We start from the raw sequence: 19,541 nt of genomic DNA, 5'->3' as shown, positions 1-19,541 counted from the left end.
CCAGGCAGAGCCCTGCAGCACATCAGTCTAACCCCTTCCCTGCCAGGGAGCGCCCCGTGGAGTGTTGCAGTGCAACCCTTCCCAGAGAGCCCTGCAGAGTATTGCAGTGTTGTAACCCATTCCCTGCCAGAGCCCTACAGACTATCACTGTGCAATATTTCCGTGCCAGATCGAGCCCTTCACTATAGCCCCTTCTTGAGAACGCTAGACCTTTGCAGTGTACTCCCTTACAGGTTTGTAACCCATAATCATGTACCCCACCTCACCCCCTTGTTCTGTTCCCGTTGTGGAGCGATCAAGTAGCGCTTGTGATGCTACCTTTGCTCGCTCCACGAAAAAGTATTAACCTCAACATTACCTTCTAAGAAGCGTACATTTCCACCACGATTACCCTGCCACTGCAACCTGCTGGCAATAAAGGGGGTTTATTAGTGCCATAACACCCACCCCACCATGCACTGCAAGCTATGTTCAGAATGTAAATCCTAAAATTACTGGAGCTCCTATTTTATTCCTTTTTTATGGCAATCTTCACCTTTTACTCCACCCCAAGGCATCGGAGGTGTGAATGGTTAAATAAAAAAAGTTATATTTAAGACTGCAATTTGCATTTTGGGCATGCCTGAAACTGCCGATTCAATTCAAAGATGGCCCAGGAACAAACTAGTTCTGTCTTGATGTCATCGTGCAGAAGATTGAAAACAAAGATGCTAAATTAATCAGCACGTTCACGCAAAAGAGAAGAGACTGAGGTTGAGAAAATATATCTTTTTATTTATTTTTGTTCTTTTAAACACACCCTCAACTGAAAGGGCTATTTTTTTTTAAACACATTCCAAATAAACACTGCTCCCCCCGATAGGATATACCAAAAATAAAAATACCTTTACAAGCTTATGTCGCAAATAAAAATGCGTTGCAGCAATCGAAGAAGGGCCACGTGGAAATATTACTCCAGGCTTATACTGAATTCACCGCAGCAGAATGGTAGCATAGTTTCATGTACGTCATTTGAACCCCTTTCAGCACCAGAGGCCTGCAACACAATGCTTTCTAGCACTGAAAGGGGACCCAGGTTTCAGCTTCGCAACCAAGAACCTTTATGACAAAAACAATAAGGCACGAGTTTAACTAGAATAAAGCCTGTTAGCCGAGTGCTACTTCAATAAATCCATGCATGCAAAAGGCTACAGGGCTGCTAACCCCTCCCTCACTGCAGTGGGGAGTCTGCAGCACGCTGGCAGTGTGGGGGTTAAGGATGTGCTATGCTTACGGGAATGAGCTGAGCAAGCAGCTTGTACAATGAAGTCACTTAGCTCCAAGGGAGAGAGAGTAACAGACCTAAACTTGGTCACACAGGAGGGGGGGGGGGGGGGGGAGAGAAGAGTTTTAAATGTCCGGAGTGTCTGCGGTTCAAGGGGAAAAAAACACTAAATAAAAGTATCCTTTGCACGTGGCGATATTCTAAAAAAAAAAAATTCAAAACCCTGCATGGCACTGAAGGAAGATTAGGGACAGGCTACTGCAAAAAGCAGTATTTGCCCAAAAGGCTTCATTTTTGAGTAGGTACATAAAGAACACAACTAATAGGAATTACATTTTTATGGGATGCAGGTCTACATACAGTAGGGCGATAACTCAAACCGCACATCGCGTGATTTACGAAGGTTCGTTGCAGGAGGACGCGTCCAATTTGCCTATTTGAGCCCATGACTTAACGCCAGATCTGATGCGTTAACCCACAACAGCCCTCAGGTGAATCATCCTTTAATAATTTAACACACCCGCTAAATAAATAGCTTCCCTCCGCCAGCAACCTTGCAGGGTTATCTAAAATGTGCTTTACACACCAGTGGTGTGTGGTTCATTAACAAGCATTTGACAGCGTACACGGCCTGTATTTACACACACCCTAGACCATAAATGGGTAAAAACAGCCTCCCAGGATTGCATAGTAAGGAAGATGGCATTTAGCTGCCCACATACAGAAAGGAGGAGCTAGGCTCAGGTGCAAGGAATCCCTCCATAGCAAGGTAAAGAGTGGGCACCCCAGGGTATTTTTTCTTGTGGCTTCCACATGTAAGAGTTTAAAAACAAACCACTTCAGGTTGTCACCAAGAGGGAGAATTCATGTGATACAGCATACCATTATACGCAAATGGTTACACCACCCCCACTAAGGAGACAGCAGATTGTAAAATGGATTCAGAATACCCCAAAACATGAGATGCGTCTCCCCCTAAATATAGGGTCACTTTTATTAGAGGCCGAACAGGAAACAACTTATCCCTTCGCTTCCAGACATATTAGGATCAACACATCGCCAGCCCATCAGGGTTAAAGCAATTTGTGGGTGTACAAATATACGCTGCAGTCTAATTTTGACCCTCTAATCCAGGGGTACGCAAACTGGGAGTCGCAACATTTTCCAGGGGGTGCAGTGGTTACAGAGGCCCTGCGTTCTTCCGCAATGCATTTAAATTAAATATCAGGGGGTGGGGGAAAAAAAAAAATGATAGGTCTCATGAGGCCTCTGCCACTTTCTTTAACCTTGTCTTCAGCAACACATCACCATGGCAACGCGGCATCAACCGACAATGCGGGGTCATGGTGCCATGGCAATGTGCCGTCACTTGAGCACACGTCGTCATTTGACGCAGGAGACAAGGTAAGAAGGGGGGAAAGTTTGCACACCCCTGCTCTAATCTATGGCAGGAACCAGTGACTGCAGCTTTGAAGCTATTTGATGTAGTAATGAGTAGCAAGTTTAATTTCAGGCAACAATGCAATAAATCTTCACCTAGTGCAAAGTCGTGAGATGCCACAACACCCTCTAACACCCTTCCCCACAGCTTGCAACATTTCACTGTTTCCAGCCTGCAACAGATCACTGCCCAGTAAAGAGAGCTATGCATGGATAAAGGGAGCCTAGTCAATCCCTTAGGGTCACACTAGCACCCCCTTTCCTACAATACAGCTTCCAACCATAAGCTCACCACAGCCGTTACCCAGCATCAACATTCAGGGGAAGAAAAGAGTAATTAAAATGCTGGGACAGAAGTTATCTGCAGATAATTCCAACATACTACTCAAAGATCGTATTGAATACGAGAAGTGGATGGTAACATGGTTAAGGATGCATTAATTTCCATTCATTTAAAAGTAGGACCTTAAAACCAACTAGTGATAGTCGGAGTCAAATCTACACAAGTGACGCCGTTTACATTTTCACATTTTAGTTAAATTATATATTTAAAAATGTCTAGATTTTTTTATTTATTTTGGTAAAGTAAGTTTGCAGATATGAACCAAGACATGGGAAGGGTTTGATTCCGTCTGTGCAGACTACATAGTTCAGCACAAGCAACCAGCCAAAGTGCCCGTCTCCTCCCTCTTAATTGGCTCTAGCAGGGTCACTGGCTGGCTGGAGGTTACAGGAACACCTTATGGATAAGCCTCCCCCTCACAGGTCCTGCAGAAATGAGTAAAATCTTCCCAAGTGTCCCTCACTCCAGCAACCTTCCTAGGACCTGCTCATGGTATACCAGGGAAAAGTCTCCGCTCACATTCTAGGAAGTGTCAGGTTAAAAAAAAACAAAACAAAAAAAAAAACACGTTTTCCCGAAACATTTGTAATGTCGTAATTAAAGCAGAGCATTATAGAGTTTGCCTTTTTGCAAGCAAACATATGGAAAAACAAGGTGGAGCTGGGTTGAGGCCCTGTGCGCTTTCCCCAAGGCATTGAAATGAAATGACGAGGCATCGCACGAGGCCTCTGAAACTTCCCTTACCTTCGGTGACGTGTCGCCATGGCAACGCAGCATTAAATGCCGCAGCGGGGTCACGTGACCTCGCAGCGTCATTTGACACCAGGGACAAGGTAAGGAGGGGGTGTTAGCAGGCAGGGGGGCGCAGGGAGAAAAGTTTGTGCACCCCCGGGTTAGAACTAGGGGAGGGCATGAGTATATGTCAGATTACTGTATACTTGTGGGTCAGTGAATAAATATCCCTAGAACCACCTCAAATCCATGTTGCAAGTGAAAAAAGTTAGCTCTATTGCTACATCTATTTATAACAATGTACTTGTTTGATGGACTTTATCAGAGTTCAGTTTAAAGCGGCAATCCAAGCAATATCCTACAAGTGTTTTTTTAAATAATAAAAAATTAATTGGTGTGGTCAGATAATTACTAAATGTATTTTAAAATTAAACCCTTAATTCCATTATTAATGAAGATAATGGAGCATCCTTGGATTTCTATAGCAGGTTTTAACACCGCCCAAGCAGTGCAAGATCTTACCAACACTTTCCTGTTTGTGATAATTGGCGGATAATATTCCCAGCAGTTTGAGCCATAAACTAACAATATTACCGTAGTAATACAAGGTTACACCGTAGCTGCCTAGTTACACCGACTGAAGGATTGATTTGAAACAGAAAGGCAGCCATTTAGTGAACCCTGGAAAGCAGGATTTTGCTTAACGATTACAGGGGAACGAAGCGATCGGCAGCTTAGGTAATTAATTAGTGTTCAATAAAAAGTAATCTAAGGCTGCATATATTTTTTAAAAAGTAGTTTTTTTTCAAGCCGCTTGGATTGCCTCTTTAAGATGCAGAATGGTATAATATACATCTGTTAAGCAGGGGCGGCCAACTCCAGTCCTCAAGGGCCACCAACAGGTCAGGTTTCAAGGATATCCCTGCACAGCTGACTCAGTGGCTCAGATGTCAACTGAGCCACCTGTGCTGAAGCAGGGATATCCTTAAAACCCGACATGGGGTGGCCCTTGAGGACTGGAGTTGGCCACGTCTGGTTTAAGCCATGTTCAAGCTTCCGCCAGCTCTAATCCAGGTAGAGCCATGCCACAGGCCGAAGGGCAGATAAGCAGCTTTAAAATGTTATAGGCCACTCCAGCCTTGTCCAAAAGCAACTTCAAGAGGGGTTCACTACACTGTGTGGTGTCATGATGGTGCAGGAAGATTTTATTCAGTCATTTTTTAATTTTCCAGTCCTCCAATTACAAAGGACGCTTCCCCCACCTGTCAGGGAGAAGAACTTTCCGAACAGGAGATCTGTTATCAACACACAGACACAGGCACAAAAACATAATGTGTTCTGCCAAGACAGCTATTAAAAAAAATGTGATTAGCATGAAGGGTACACCAAAAGCCTGTTAGGCATACCATTGTTCATAAAAATACAAGGTAAAATCCACAGCATTATACCCTCCCATGGAGCTGCATCGTGACTCACTCCTAAAAACTTTCCCGACTGCTCCAGCAAAAAGCCATTAGTCAAAGAGACAAGGTTATTTCTTTGTACGAATGTTCATTGCCCCAAACCCCTCAGTGCTGGGGGGTGGGGATCTTACTTTAGCATGGAAGGTGTAAAGGTGATGCTTTAATAATGCTACGTGTGCACTTAACCCTTTTGCAGCCAGAAAAATTGCTGGTCCAGACCGCAAAAGGGTTAAAGAAAAAAAACAATGGAAGGTTTGTGTGTGCTGAACACGCGAGAAAATACTGGTCTCGCCTTTGGTAGCAGAGGGGCCTGGGATAAATAGCGTTGCAGAGGTGTAACCTGCAGTTCGACATCCATTGAATGGAGATGATCGCACCTAGAGTCTAACCATCTCGCACAAAATGTGATCCCTCTTCGCCAAGGAACGGCATATATCTGGCCTTCCTGGTCGCCAACTCAAGGCCAAATCATTTAAAAAAAAAAAGAAAACAAACTATAACCCGTAAAATAACTGTCAAGAATTGGAGAAACTGTTGGCCAATACCTCCCCTTCCTCTAGGGGATCCTAAATCAGTAATAGAGACTGCATTGGCAGTGGGTGCAATACAGGGAAGGCACCCGCAGCTCCCACTGTTCTGCGGCTAAATCTATACAGTGCAACAGGGATGTAATCTGTACCTGACGGGGTCCAGTAACGCAGGCCATGCACAGAACTATCCCTTCAGCACAGCGGCCGAGGCCCATACTGCACTGAAGGGGTTAAGTACCCTTTCTAGCACCTTTGGAGAAAATCTAAGCGATTGTGTGAATCTCTGGCTGACAGTTTGGGATACTTTAATACTGAAATCGCAGTAAGCAGAAATCTAGGAATAAAACCATAAAATGAACTAGTCTACATTGCTTTTAGTATTTCAGGGATACAGGCACTTGTGTTCGCCCCCTCTTTGGTCCTTTAAAAAAAAAAAAAAAAAAAAAAATATAACACAAAATGTCCTTTATGTACCAATGTGTGAGCCTGCATCAGCAACTCAAATAAAAGCCCTGTGCTTAAAAACAAAATCCTCAATGCTGTCATACTGTAGCAGTACAGTCCTTCAGTCTAAAAAAGTCCTGATTCTACTGGGTGAGCTGCAAGCTATAATAAGCTTTCTAATCACTGCATGATAGCCACCGATTATAGAGACCTGCAGCCACACACCCAGGTGCACTGATCTTATGTGGAATTTTTTTGTGTTTTTTTTTTTAAAGATAAGATTCCCATTCATTCTGTCGCTCCTGTACAAAAACACCCAGGCCAGCAAAAGCCTCCCGAGTCAGTCTGTCCAGTCAGTGGCCTGTCAGTGGCAGCACGGAAGCCACGTCTGGTACGAGGGGTTGCAGGACACGAGTGGCTGCACATGGGTGAAGTAGTAGCTGTTGTAGTTCATCTCGCCCATGTAGGGCGCTGGCTGGTAGTAACATGTGATGTTGGGGATTGTGGACAGCAGGCTCTGCTCTGACATCACCCTCACAGCCAGTGAGGCAATGAGGCTGAGCGTCTGCCTGCGCTCGTGTCCCATCAGGCATACTGTGCTCTCGTTCACCACCCGGTGGAGGGTCATCAGGCAGTCATAACGCTTGTCCTCCATGCCCACAAAGTGGTTCTGCAGGTAGCACTCCAGCTTCCGCTGCTGCTCCCGTATATCTGGGAAGTCTATGAAATAGCGAGAGCACATATACCTCTGCATAGTCTTCATGTCCACCTCAGACTTGGCCTTGAAGCCCCTCACCAGCAGGTTGCAGTATTTCAGCAGCCCTCCCCCCCTGATCTCCTCCGGATTGCGTGTGGCGATGACCCTGTTGCGCAGATGGTCCATGGCCTCCTCAAAGTCCCCGTACATGCTCTCCCCAGTCACAGTGGGGTGGAAGCTCTGGGACATTGGGTTCTCTGAGCACTCCCCAAACAGCAGCAAAGAGTCCAGAAGGATTTGGAAGGAGTCTACGCTGAACTCAAACTGGCGCCTCAGCGTGTCCACAAACTTTAGCTCTATGTTCTTGCCGCTGTTGTTGGACAGCGAGATGAGGCTCCAACGGTCGTTCTCGTTGCAGACTTTAACCAACTTCTGTACATAAGCCTCCTTCAGCGTCATGGGAGTGATCTTCTCCTTGTTGACACCTGGGGGCAGGAAGTCAAGGAGGCAGTCCAGCACGGCATGCTTCACCACCTGGAAAGCATCCGGGCCTTTCAGGTCCACCACAAAGATGAGGTCCAGGTCCTTGTAGCCCAAGCTGCTGTCCTGGTGCAGCAAGTGGCTGGCAGCAGAGCCGTTTAACCGCACGTTGTGCACCGGGATTCCCTTCTGTTCCAGGCGGCTCCGGACAACCTGCGGGGGAATTAGGAAGAAAGTTAACTTTCTTTGCTAGGAAAGGCAGATAAAAACAGGACACGCTTACTGGGTAGGCATTTGAATATTTCTACCCAGAATCCTATTCTGCACCTCAAGCACTGTATAAAACTAGGCCTAGTCGTATAATGCAGCTGTACAAAAACGCCAATATACTCTCATTTGGCCCAAAGGTAAGGAACTTGTGTTCTCGGTCACTGCCCGGCTAGGCTTTGTGTTCTTAAACTGGAGGAAGGAAATCTTACACAGGTAAGCAAACAGCAGATTAGCATTTAACAGTGTCTTTGTTTCCCGACCGGATTGGTCTCACTATCCAATGAGCCGTGCAGCAGTGTGCAAATTCGCACACTTACATAAGCAGAATGATGGGCATCTTCCAACAAAGGACAGATGCCCAGTGATGGGTAATGTTCCCTTAGCTGGCACGTACAGCTGTAGCAAGGCAAATTAAGATGGTGTAGTGTTGCAAGCATTTAGCAGATCCCAGGTTTGTTTCCAGTTGGTGAGCTGGAAGCCCTCTAGTAGCATATTTAAAGGGAAGGGGTTAGAAATGCTCTAGCTTGTGACAGTTGTAGGGACCTGACATCCCCATCACAGCTTTGGTGGATCCAATTCTTAGCTTCCTCACATCTGACTCACCGAGAGGCACACAAGATTTCAGTCACTTAAACCAGGGGTGCTCAACTCCAGTCCTCAAGACCTATCGGGGGGGAGGCGAGCTTGAGGACAGGAGTTAAAGCTGCAGTTCAGTCTTTTTTTTTAATTAATTTTTTTACTTCAATAGTTTCATGTGTGCAATCTCTAATTACCTATAGAACTGTATAGCTGCCAGTCAATTCGTTCTCCATGTATTGATAGGCGAAATTTGGTGACATAATTAGAGCTGGCGTATGTTTTTATTCTGCCTCTGTCAATCAGTGGAAGCTCATGAATATTCATGAGCACTCCTGCACTGACATGTGCTAGAGGGAGGGCAGGGCTGACAAAGGGGTGTGCCAGGGCTTGTGACAGGACATGAAGGGCAGTGCCTTAGCAAATGGCTGTTAAAATAGAATACAAGAAAATTGGTCTTTCAAAGTTGTTTTTTTAAAAACAGAAAATGCTAAAAGTATTTTTTCTTACTACAGAACTGATTTATTAAAAAAAAACACATGCAGGATATTGACTGAACGGCAGCTTTAAGCACCAGAGTTAAACTACCAGGATCGTAACTCGTTTGCAATGTATTGTTGTACCTCTGGCAGAAAAGGGGTCAAGAGGCATAGCTTCTAGCAAAACTTTTAGTGCAGCAGCCTACCAGTAAGCATGGCAATATGTTAAAGGGATTTAATGCATCACAGGTCAAGTTATATTTGTATATAAGAAACTGAAGTGTTGGGCATGCATTGTAACCAATTGTTTTTAAATGCCATAATTTCCTGAAAACCTATGAGCTGCCAACATTGGTTCACAATATTGCATTTGAAGATCAGCATCCTGCTGACAGGGCTACCTGGACTGTACAGTATAGGACTAATTTCCCCAATTGTTTAGGAAACACTACAGGCTCCAGACTGCACGATAGTCCCATATACTGCAGCTGCTCCCGAGAAGACGCAGCTCAGCAGGTTTGCAGCTACATGCTGTGACATGTCCATATAGAGACATACAGTACAATCTTCCCCAGCGTCTGTCTTAATGTCTATCAGGCTTCCAAGCTTTGATCTTGCAGGTGTATCTTCAGCAGTTTTAATCTATCATAAAAACACTATCCCTAGCCAGCCAACATTATGCAACCTCTTGCACACCAGACAAACTCTACAGCAGCCGTGTCAGAGCTTGGGAGAACCAGGGACCCCCATGAAGTGCAGGCCACCTGCTTCTCCACCAGCAAACAAATCCCTACCACCACTGCAAGGTCTGACAGGCATTTGATATGGCCGTCCCCGATTCCCTCTAGCAAACCAGAATGACCAACAGACGGGCCTTTTCCTAAACAAGACATTCACACACAGATGGGATTGGAATAGCCCAACAATTTGGCATGGCAGAGCTATCAAGTACTGCAAAACCAAGATATAGATATATCTATCTCTATATATATATATCTATATATCTGCAACAAACACCAGCTTGAAACCAAGACAGAAACAAGTGAGACTTATTGCTGAACTATTAAACACTGCAGCGCTGCAATGCATTGCAGGCCACTGGCAACAAATGGGTTGTTTATTGGAGCAGATCACCAAACCCAGGGCTTGAGGGCCTGGAACATGTCAGTGTTGCCACATACTGGCAAGCGGGCACAGATTCCAGCTGACAAGGTATTAAACTGAGGCTTTAATGCAACTAGGACATGACTCTTACATAAGGGCTTAAATGGGAGGCCGAGCAAATAACCACAGCTATTACCTGAACACAGAAAGCAGGAGGGACCAGTTCCTTTGATGATGCAAAGCATATGCATCCGACAGGTATTTATATATAAATATATGAGTAGCATTGGATTCCTTGCGGGCCGAGATACCGTTTGACAAACATAACGCAGGGGTGTTGTGCATGAGCCAGAGCGTACTCAGAATCGCATCACAAAATGCATAGAAACCAGTTTTACGGGAGTGAACCTACTAGATCATGAGCTAATCCCCTTTGCTGCAAACAATGCAGAACGGACCTTACTGGTACTATCATAACAGGGATACAGGTGAAAATCCCCCCCTGCCTGTGACAAATGCAGATTTAGGAGTTAAACAAACAAAAAAAAAGTGGGAAGAACTAAAGTTTGGAAAGAAGCATCTCAAACTACCACAGAGGCAGCAATGACTCCTGGTGGTAAAATGGTAAAACAGTCTTCCATTTACTAGACTATACAGTAATCTTGGTAAATATTGGGCCAAGTCCCTTTCATACACTAAGACAGGACACTCCATAAGACACCTTTGTAGCAGGTTACAGTAAATATGGCTCATTAAGGCCCATGTAAGGTGCCTGCCAGCATGGATGAAGTGTTATGGGGTGACACACACCCATTTCAGAATTATAAAAACCGCAGATTTGGTCTAATACCCAAGCAGAATACATCTTGCCGACTGTTGGTCTTCTACTAGTCTATCCAAGAGAAAGTGCACAGATCAGAGCGGCCTGCTTCATAAGCCCTCAAAAACCAAAATGGATTGACATTAAAGGATGGAAGGGTAAAATGCTTTTTGGCCTAACCAAATACTGCACTGTTTAGGATTACTTTCTAAAGAACCAGTTATTACTAGCAAATAAGATAGGGTGAAAAGTTATTTTATGGGCAGAGATGCATTTGATTGCATCTAAAACACTGATAATGCTGTTATTTTCCCAATCGTGCATAGCAGCATGCACAGGTATATTCACTAGACATGAACACACCAAGAAAACTGGGTACTGCATCCATACTCTGCACAAACGCTGAAGCAGCAAAAATAAGGACGGCTCTTGTAATTTGCACACCGCCCTTCAGTAGCAGCTTACACACCAAGAACATGCCAGACATGACACACTCACATCACACCTAGAGTCTGTAAAGGTCTGCACCGTCTCACCTGTAGTTCATGAGGGGCTTGGAAATGCAGAGGAAGACCAGGCGTTTGACTAGCCAGAAAAGGTTCTGGAAGTGAATGTGTTAAGCAAGCAGTTCTCAACCCCAGTCTTCAAGACCCCCCCCCCCCTTCAACAGGTCAGGTTCTCAGGATATCCCTGCTTCAGCACAGGTGGCTCAGTCTTCAACAGCCACCTGTGCTGTGAATCAGAAATATCCATAAAACCTGACCTGTTGGGGGCAGGTGTCATCTTGATGACAGGAGTTTGAGAACCCCTGGGTTAAGCTCACCCAACCGATACCATGCATTGCGGTAACTGACAAATTGAGGCCGTTTCCACCTTAACTGGATAGCTGATCAAGTATAGTGCACAAGGGAGAAGTCCCAAGTTAAACAGCAGGGAGCAGTGGCCAGTAAGGGTGCCGATGTGCCAGTTTAAACTGCCTACCTATGGGCCACTTACAAGAGATCACCTCCCACTACTGCCCCCCAACAGAATGCAAGCACTGCAGGGAACAGCCAGAGTATACGGATATTCTGTGACCAATGCAGTGAACATTTACAACTGCCAGAAGCACAGTTAATAAACTGGTGGCATGATCTGTAAGCAACATCTGTCCCCTCAAAGCTTGGGATCTAGTGGACTACTTGGAGGGAAGTTAAGTGTTAACATTTCAACTATACAGGTCTGGGGTGTTGAGCCTTGCTTCCTGCACCTTAACCCCGTTGCCATCAGTGGGGCCTCCTATACAACAAGCCTATTCCTGTCACCATCCTTAATTACAAGTTCCACTGGTGTTACCAGCATACTGCAATAATGTCTGCACAGCAGACTCACTGCGTGGCAATGTCTCATGGGAAGGCAGGATTGCAGTGTTTTCACAAGGGAACGCACAGCTCAACTTGTGAAATGACAGTGCTGTCATCGCAACGGACAGCACTTCACAAGCCTGGTTACCTCTGGAAACACCCAATCTTTGCTATAAAAACCCCAGTAATAAGTGATGCAGTGTACTACATTAAAGCAGCCTCTGCCTTGGTTTATGGATGTGACTCATAACCTGAGTATGCTGAAGTTACCATGCAGACTGGGCAGGTATATAGTCACCGCGAGAACATCCTTTGCAAAGTTCCAGCACACAGCACCTTGTAATTGTTATGAAGGCCTGGATAATAGCCGTTCGTGTTTGGGTTTACACAGCAGCTAATAGCGGGCGTGGAAGGAGAGGTTATTTGTCACCAGTTATTACCAACATTAACTACATAGTTCACATTAAATTTCCTTTGCTTTATTAACTCACTTTAATCCCATGGGTTTAAGAGATGTCACAATTTAAGCAGTTTTACATTTAAAGCCCCTTCATAAAATCCCGTGAACTTCACCACGAGCAAGGCTCTAAAGCAACACTTCTGAATCCTTATCCTTAAGAAAATTGTTTGTGCAATTTGAAGGACTATATTAATGCACAAAAACAATTAGCAAGTAATTAACAGTCAAACCATTAATTCAATGTATTATACACATTTACATTGTAGAAGCCATGAAAAACTAGTACACACAAAGGGGTATTTTAACTTATGGATAAATCAGTTAACCCATTTGCTACAAGAAGGGCATACGATGCATTGCTGTGGCAGGGGGGATGCTTTTTAAACAGGGACCAGCTCGATTGCATAACTTGTTGTGTTGTATGGTTGTGTGACTGGGCAACAAGATAAATTGGATGAATAACCTTTTATGTGCAAGATGCCACAGTTTGCAGTATTTATTACCAATAGTGGAACAGCATGCACTTTTTGGATGGGGAAAGGAAGTCAGAGGCAGACATCCTAAATGCGACAGTAAAAAAACCCAAAAGGATCTTTTATCCATCTGAACAACTTCCCCTAAACTGCAGCAGTTACTGCTGTAATGGGGCGTTCATATCTTTGGCGTCACTCTGCAGAGTTGAGCTTTGCCACTAAACGTGTCTCTAAAATCACGCGACTGTTAAAGTCCATGAGCAGCAGACTCCATACTTAAAGCACGCGTGTTTTAATGTTGACTGCGCTGCAGAATGATGGTTCTTTATAAAGATGCTTTCCGCCACTTACACGAGACAAGGACGGATTGTGCGTTGAAGGCTAAAGGTTGAGGTTCTGTTAACCCTTTTGCGTTGCGGAAACGGTGTTAATATATACAAAACAGACTAGCAAGCAGACAGAATTTGTCAGCAGTTAGAGAACAAGCTGCTGATGTATAGTGGTGGGGGAAGGGGGAGATCTGGGTGTAGAGGAGTGGGTAGCAGTTGTATGGGGCTGTAGATGCCAGGCCCCTGGCATGGGGCCCACGCGAGAGCCAGATATACCCTCTCAGCACATTCTTCCTGCCGGCTCAGTCCCAGTAGGGAGGCCATGCTCTAATACAGAGCTGTACTGCAGCAGGGCAAAGGTCACCGATCAGACTCCAATAGAACATGTTCTTAAAGGGGTACAACCAATTCACCCCCAAGCACACTAAATGTGCAAACCCATTTAAACATGTATCATACATACAATCTATATGTATTCTACAACCTATAGATCGATACTTAAACATACTGTACACACCATGGATCTATATAGATATCTACACATACAGTAGACCATATTTATACACCTACATTTAACTCAAATACAGATCTACTTAAAATCTGTACGTGAACAAAATCCTGTTGTGTAAAATTGATATAGATATATTATGCACATACGTAGCCCCAATCTCACACGTGAATATGGAAACTGGGTATTATTGGCACAACTTTATTTTCCTTGCCAGGGTTAACTGGGAAGAGCGGATATTAATTGCAATCAAAGTTTCTGTATAAAACTTTAAAGGTTGCCAGCTCCCCCAGCCTTGCAGAGAAAGGGTTAGATGGCCTAAAAAGGTGATAAGCTCCGATTGCAGCCCGTGCGTAGGTAGCTATTGAATGACACGATGGTGACTCCCGGGAGGGGAGGGGAGGGGGGATGTCACCTCTCTGCACGAGCGGCTTGGAAGTCAATGCTGTATTAACCTCTCCAGTGCTGTGGAGAAGGGCACGGGGCCGCATGGCAAGGTTGGGGGGGGGGGGGGGGGGGGGAGAGAGAGGTGGGGGGGGGGGGAGAGGTGGGGGAGGAAATTTAAGGAGGGACAGAAAGCTCTTAACCCGCTCGCTGCCAAGGAAGGCGTTAAAGGACGACCTTTAAACCACATGTGCTGCAAAGCATGGCGAGGGGGGGGAGGGGGGGGGGGGGGGGAGAAGGGTGTAGAGGTCACCCTTATAGGATCCCCAATACCCATACACAGGGTGTCCCAGACTTTAACCCTCCGGCGTTAAAAAGGTTTACAGTAACCCCTCCCTATGGGCTTAAGTACATCCCCATCACACACATCCTAGATACCCGAGGGGGTCTCCTATGCCAGCAGATAGCAACTGAAGGCGGGGGTCCACCCCAAGCAGGGAAGTGGTATAAGGGAGCAGGCACGGAGCCCACCAACCTTTACATGAAACACTAGGGAAGAGGAGGGGCGTTACTGACAGGAGCCGCATGCCACCGAGAAATGGCCACCGTATTCCCCCCCCCCCCACCACCACCCACGGAGGAGCCAGCGGCACTGACAGGGACACCATATAAACCACTAACGGTAAAACCCGGTCACCGCGAAATTGGTGTCTTAAATGGAACCCAAATGATGTCGGGCACCTTCAAAATTGACCCCCGATGTGCCTGAGCCAAGGGAGTATACCAGCCCCTGCACGATCAGAGGGCCGCTGACACCATGCGACACTGCCAGGGGGTGCCCATGCATAAGGGCAGCATGGAGTTACAGGGAGGGGGGAGGGGAAAGAGACACCAAGGATCACCCTAGGAATAACCCCTTCAGCGCCAGAGGGCCGGCACCATGCGTTGCTGGCCCTGATGGGGGTTTAACGAGGCGCGGCCTCACCCTGGCAGCCCCCCTCTCATTTTCTTACCTGTACGAGGTGGCGCGGGCGGGCGGACAAGGTCGGGAAGTTACCCCGGCCGTGGATGGGGACGCTCTCGCCGAGAATGGCGTCGAGGCGCCGGACCTGCGTCCAGGACAGGACGCTGAACCGCGGGGAGGCGGCGGCGGCAGCGGCGGGGGGAGGAGAGGGTGGTGGGGACGACGACATGCTTCTCGGTAACGTGAGGGACAGGTTATTAGGCCTCGGCTGCTCTGGGCTTCCTGGTCTCTTAGCAACAGGCTCCGCGCGATCTCTCTTCTCGGGTCTCTTAGCAACAGGTTCCGCGCGATTTTGTTCTTCTCAGGTCTCTTAGCAACAGGTTCCGCGCGAGCTTGTTCTTCTCAGGTCTCTTAGCAACAGGCTCCGCGCGAAGCTTTTCCCCCCCCTCCGTGCAGTGGCCTCGCCCTCGTCTCTTAGCAACAGGTTCCGCGATGTGTTTTTTTTTCTTCTCGTCACAGGCCTCGAGGATAAAAAATAAATAAATTAAAAAAAAAAACCCGTTTTAAAAAAAAATAAAAGTTCGTAAAAAAAATAATAACTTAATGTAATGGCGTGTCTTCAGAGGATTCAAATTAGCAGAGAAAAAAGTGTGAGAGCCGAGGGGGAAACTGAAAGCAATGGGAAATGACAGGCAGATTGTACAATAAAACTGGGCTGACTTCTTGTGCACTCAGTGAGTCTCCGGGTCCTCCGTGAACCTGTCCGGTGCGGCTGTCAGGGCTCAGGGTGGGTATCTGGGGCGGGTCACGGGGAGACAGTTGACACACGCGGAGACGTCTACTTTGACAGCCGGAGATCACACTGAGCGCCGCCTCCCTGCTGCTCGGGCATTTATATAGCTGGCCTAAACGCGCGCTCATTGGGTCTCAAGCCCGTCACTCTTCCTCCGCCTCCTGAATCCCACCTGTGATTGGCTACAGCGACTAGTTTAACCTATAACCCCACCCACTGCCATCTGCGTCATGCATAGCAGCAACGCTTTACTATTGGACGGCTGCCAGCAGACCTTCAACCCTATTGGTTCACTCAGCACAGCGGAATCCCGGCGCTGATTGGTCGACCGTAATGCCAATCAGTTTAAAGGGAGCTGTCAGTGTGCCTGGGTAGCATGAGAGGCGAGGTAACCCCTTCAGTGTCGGATAGAGCAGAGTCTGCGCCATCAACTGAATCACTATGATTAAAAGTAGTGACACTGTGCATGCTCCTATCAAGTAAGGGAGACCATTCATTTCTAAAACACTGATGTCAAATGCATGCTTTGTATTCATATGGGATCAGAACCCTTTCACTATAAAGAAGTCTGCTATTTAATAAAAAAAAAAAAGAAGTTTAAATTGTGGGATGATAAAAAATAAAACAGTGGTAGAGAGGACGTGACCTAAATTTACACATTATGGATGAAAAATTGTACATTGCCCTCTGGCTGTGAATGGATTAAGGAGGTGCTTAATTGCACAATAAGAACATTAATCATAATATCTTGTGTTTAAATGCCACTTTCAGATCCAGACAGCAGGGAGCGGTTACAGGAAAAATAGGAAGCATTATAGGGAGAGGTTATATGGAGCTATAGGAGGCATTATAGGGAGCGGTTATATGGAGAGGTAGGAGGAGTTATAGGGAGCGGTTATACAAAGAGATAGGAGGAGTTATAGGGAGAGATAGGAGTTATAGGGAGAGGTTATATGGAGAGATATGAGGAGTTATAGGGGGCGATTGGAGTTAGAAAGGGTTTATAGGGAGCTAATAAAGTTGTATGTAGCCATGTCTGGTTTTGGCTACTAATCCGCTCTGCCTAACATGTATGTCCTGGTAAAGAGCAGGCAGTGTTAGGCACAATCCAGGTTGTCCCCTGCAATGAGCAGCTCCTTTGAGTGAAGGAGGGGGGGGGGGGGGCGGAACAAGGCCTGTGTTCTGCCCAATCCTTGGCTCAGACATTGGACCCTCTCCCAGGGTACTTAAAGCTGCAGTTCAGTCAATATCCTGCATGTGTGTTTTTTTTAATAAATCAGTTCTGTAGTAAGAAAAAATACTTTTAGCATTTTCTGTTTTTAAAAAAACAACTTTGAAAGACCAATTTTCTTGTATTCTATTTTACCAGCCATTTGCTAAGGCACTGCCCCTTCATGTCCTGTCACAAGCCCTGGCACACCCCTTTGTCAGCCCTGCCCTCCCTCTAGCACATGTCAGTGCAGGAGTGCTCATAAATATTCATGAGCTTCCACTGACAGACAAGAAGAATATAAACAAATCCCAGCTTTTAATATGTCACCAAATTTCAACCTATCAATACATGGAGAACGAATTGACTGGCAGCTATACAGTTCTATAGGTAATTAGAGATTGCACACATGAAACTATTGAAGTAAAAAAATAAATGTAAAAAAAAAAAAAAAGACTGAACTGCAGCTTTAAGGGGCTGCACTTCCTAAATTTAGCCAGTGCTGTCTCTCCCCTGAGAGAGACTGGTCCCACGGAAGAGGTGCGCAAGGCTCTGTCACCTTCCATCCCCTCCCTTGGGAGAGTGTGAGTGAGGACTATACCTCCTGCTCCATCAGGGAGTATGGGAAGAGCAAGGACCGACCTTTGGGGCCCATGCCTGGGGTTTGAGTCCAGGGACCATCACAAGGCTGGGAACCAAGTGTATGCAGAGTGTTGCTGTTGGACAATAAAGAAAGTTCCTGTTTATCAAATATACTCCTGCCTCTGAGTGCAGTCTATCGGGGTTGAGTATCTGAGTGTTCTCATGCAGGGATTGCCTCCGGCACTCCTGGAGCCTGCAGGGGATGGAGGCGCTGAACCAAGAGTGAGAAAGAACCAGCCATCACCCCAAGAGCCTGTCCTGTCTTCCCCAATAACAACGGCGGAACCTCTGAGCTTCTGTGAACCAGCAGGTACTCAGCACTACACACTTGGTAACAGGAATCTCCCAGAGGGTGGGGGGAAACACCGTTACATTTGGAGGCGCTGCTGAGATGCTCAACAGGACGGGCTTTTACAGCGAAACAAGCCACAGAAAGAGCCAGATAGTACGCTTTCAATCCGAGTGTAAAGAAGGATGGGGGGCCAGGTGTAGTTCCAGGGGACTCCTGTTTACCACAGAACGGGACTAACTTCCCTGCCAGGGCGCTGCAGCCTGCGCTACCCTAATGAGGTAAACTGTGTTTAAGCAACATGCTATTGTTCTGGTTCGTGTCACCCTGAGGACTGATGTGTAAGACGCCTTGAGCGGGTGTTTCGGTTGCCAGGGGCCCAAAAACCTTTGGAAAGGGACTACAGTGTCACAGTCAAACGGGGGTGGCGTTAAGGTGTTGATGGGTAGTGTCCAAGGGAGGGGGGGTCCTGAAAGTCATGATCACCAGAACCTCCGTTTGAGGAACTATCACAATGCTACTAGCAGCTTGAGGCACAGGCTGCCACAGTGTACTCAGATTTGAACTGTCAATGTGTGCAGTGTACTAGAGGGGGGTTTTAATTACCAGAAGCCTGTCCTGCGCTTCCGTGTATCAGCAAATGAAAGTCACTGGAGCTATATGGGAGGGAGCTCAGCGTGGCCACAGTGTTGACCGGTGTGGGGGGATATATAATCCTTACCTCAACTGCCTCTCCGGTCTGGGACCAGCACCCCTCCGCTGCTCCTGCGTGCTGCCGTCTGTAGTTGTCACGAAAGAAAAGAAACTTCGGCGCTACTGCGCATGACTGAGTCAATGACTCAGTCATGCGCAGTAGCGCCGAAGTTTCTTTTCTTTCTAGAGGGGGGTTTTGCCTAGCCAGGGGTATGTTTCCTATCTGCAGTGTGAGGATAGCGATTTCCCGCCCAAAACGGGAGGACCGTGTGGAGAGTTTCAGAAGTTACAAAAAAGTTGCAAGCTTTTCCTTGCAAAATTGTGCAGGGGTTGGCGCGAAGCCACGCCCTGCGAAGTGAGTGGCTCAGCGCCAAAGCAGGAGCCACGCCCTGCGAAGTGAGTGGCTCAGCGCCAAAGCAGGAGCCACGCCCTGCGAAGTGAGTGGCTCGGCGCCAAAGCAGGAGCCACGCCCTGCGAAGTGAGTGGCTCGGCGCCAAAGCAGGAGCCACGCCCTGCGAAGTGAGTGGCTCGGCGCCAAAGCAGGAGCCACGCCCTGCGAAGTGAGTGGCTCGGCGCCAAAGCAGGAGCCACGCCCTGCGAAGTGAGTGGCTCAGCGCCAAAGCAGGAGCAGCGCCCACCTACTGTGAGTGGCTCGGAGCCAAAGCAGGAGCAGCGCCCACCTACTGTGAGTGGCTCGGTGCCAAAGCAGGAGCAGCGCCCACCTACTGTGAGTGGCTCAGCGCCAAAGCAGGAGCAGCGCCCACCTACTGTGAGTGGCTCGGAGCCAAAGCAGGAGCAGCGCCCACCTACT

The 19,541-nt window shown here is 46.9% G+C and overlaps 1 protein-coding gene across 1 annotated transcript; it reads right to left on the bottom strand.

The window, feature by feature from the left end:
• Positions 1–753: 753 nt before the first annotated feature.
• On the bottom strand, positions 754–15,968 carry LOC142485983 (terminal nucleotidyltransferase 5B). Its single transcript, XM_075584639.1, has 2 exons — positions 15,153–15,968; positions 754–7,606 (listed from the first exon to the last, which is right to left on the bottom strand). Exons 1-2 carry the CDS (start codon positions 15,330–15,332, stop codon positions 6,581–6,583), a joined length of 1,206 nt encoding a protein of 401 aa, XP_075440754.1. The 5' UTR covers positions 15,333–15,968; the 3' UTR covers positions 754–6,580.
• Between the last annotated feature and the right edge of the window lie 3,573 nt (positions 15,969–19,541).

This window comes from Ascaphus truei, unplaced genomic scaffold (genome assembly GCF_040206685.1).
Source record: "Ascaphus truei isolate aAscTru1 unplaced genomic scaffold, aAscTru1.hap1 HAP1_SCAFFOLD_694, whole genome shotgun sequence".
Taxonomy (NCBI): Eukaryota; Metazoa; Chordata; class Amphibia; order Anura; family Ascaphidae; genus Ascaphus; species Ascaphus truei.
Note: the sequence above shows the minus strand (reverse complement) of the source record. Positions and strands in the feature narration are given on the sequence as shown.

What these genes read in the sequence shown, in the direction of transcription:
- LOC142485983 (XM_075584639.1), bottom strand. Translation starts at nt 15,332, where the DNA reads ATGTCGTCGTCCCCACCACCCTCTCCTCCCCCCGCCGCTGCCGCCGCC. An exon ending in GCCCGCGCCACCTCGTACAG is followed by an intron (nt 7,607 to 15,152) that starts GTAAGAAAATGA and finishes ATTCCCCCGCAG; the next exon opens with GTTGTCCGGAGCCGCCTGGA.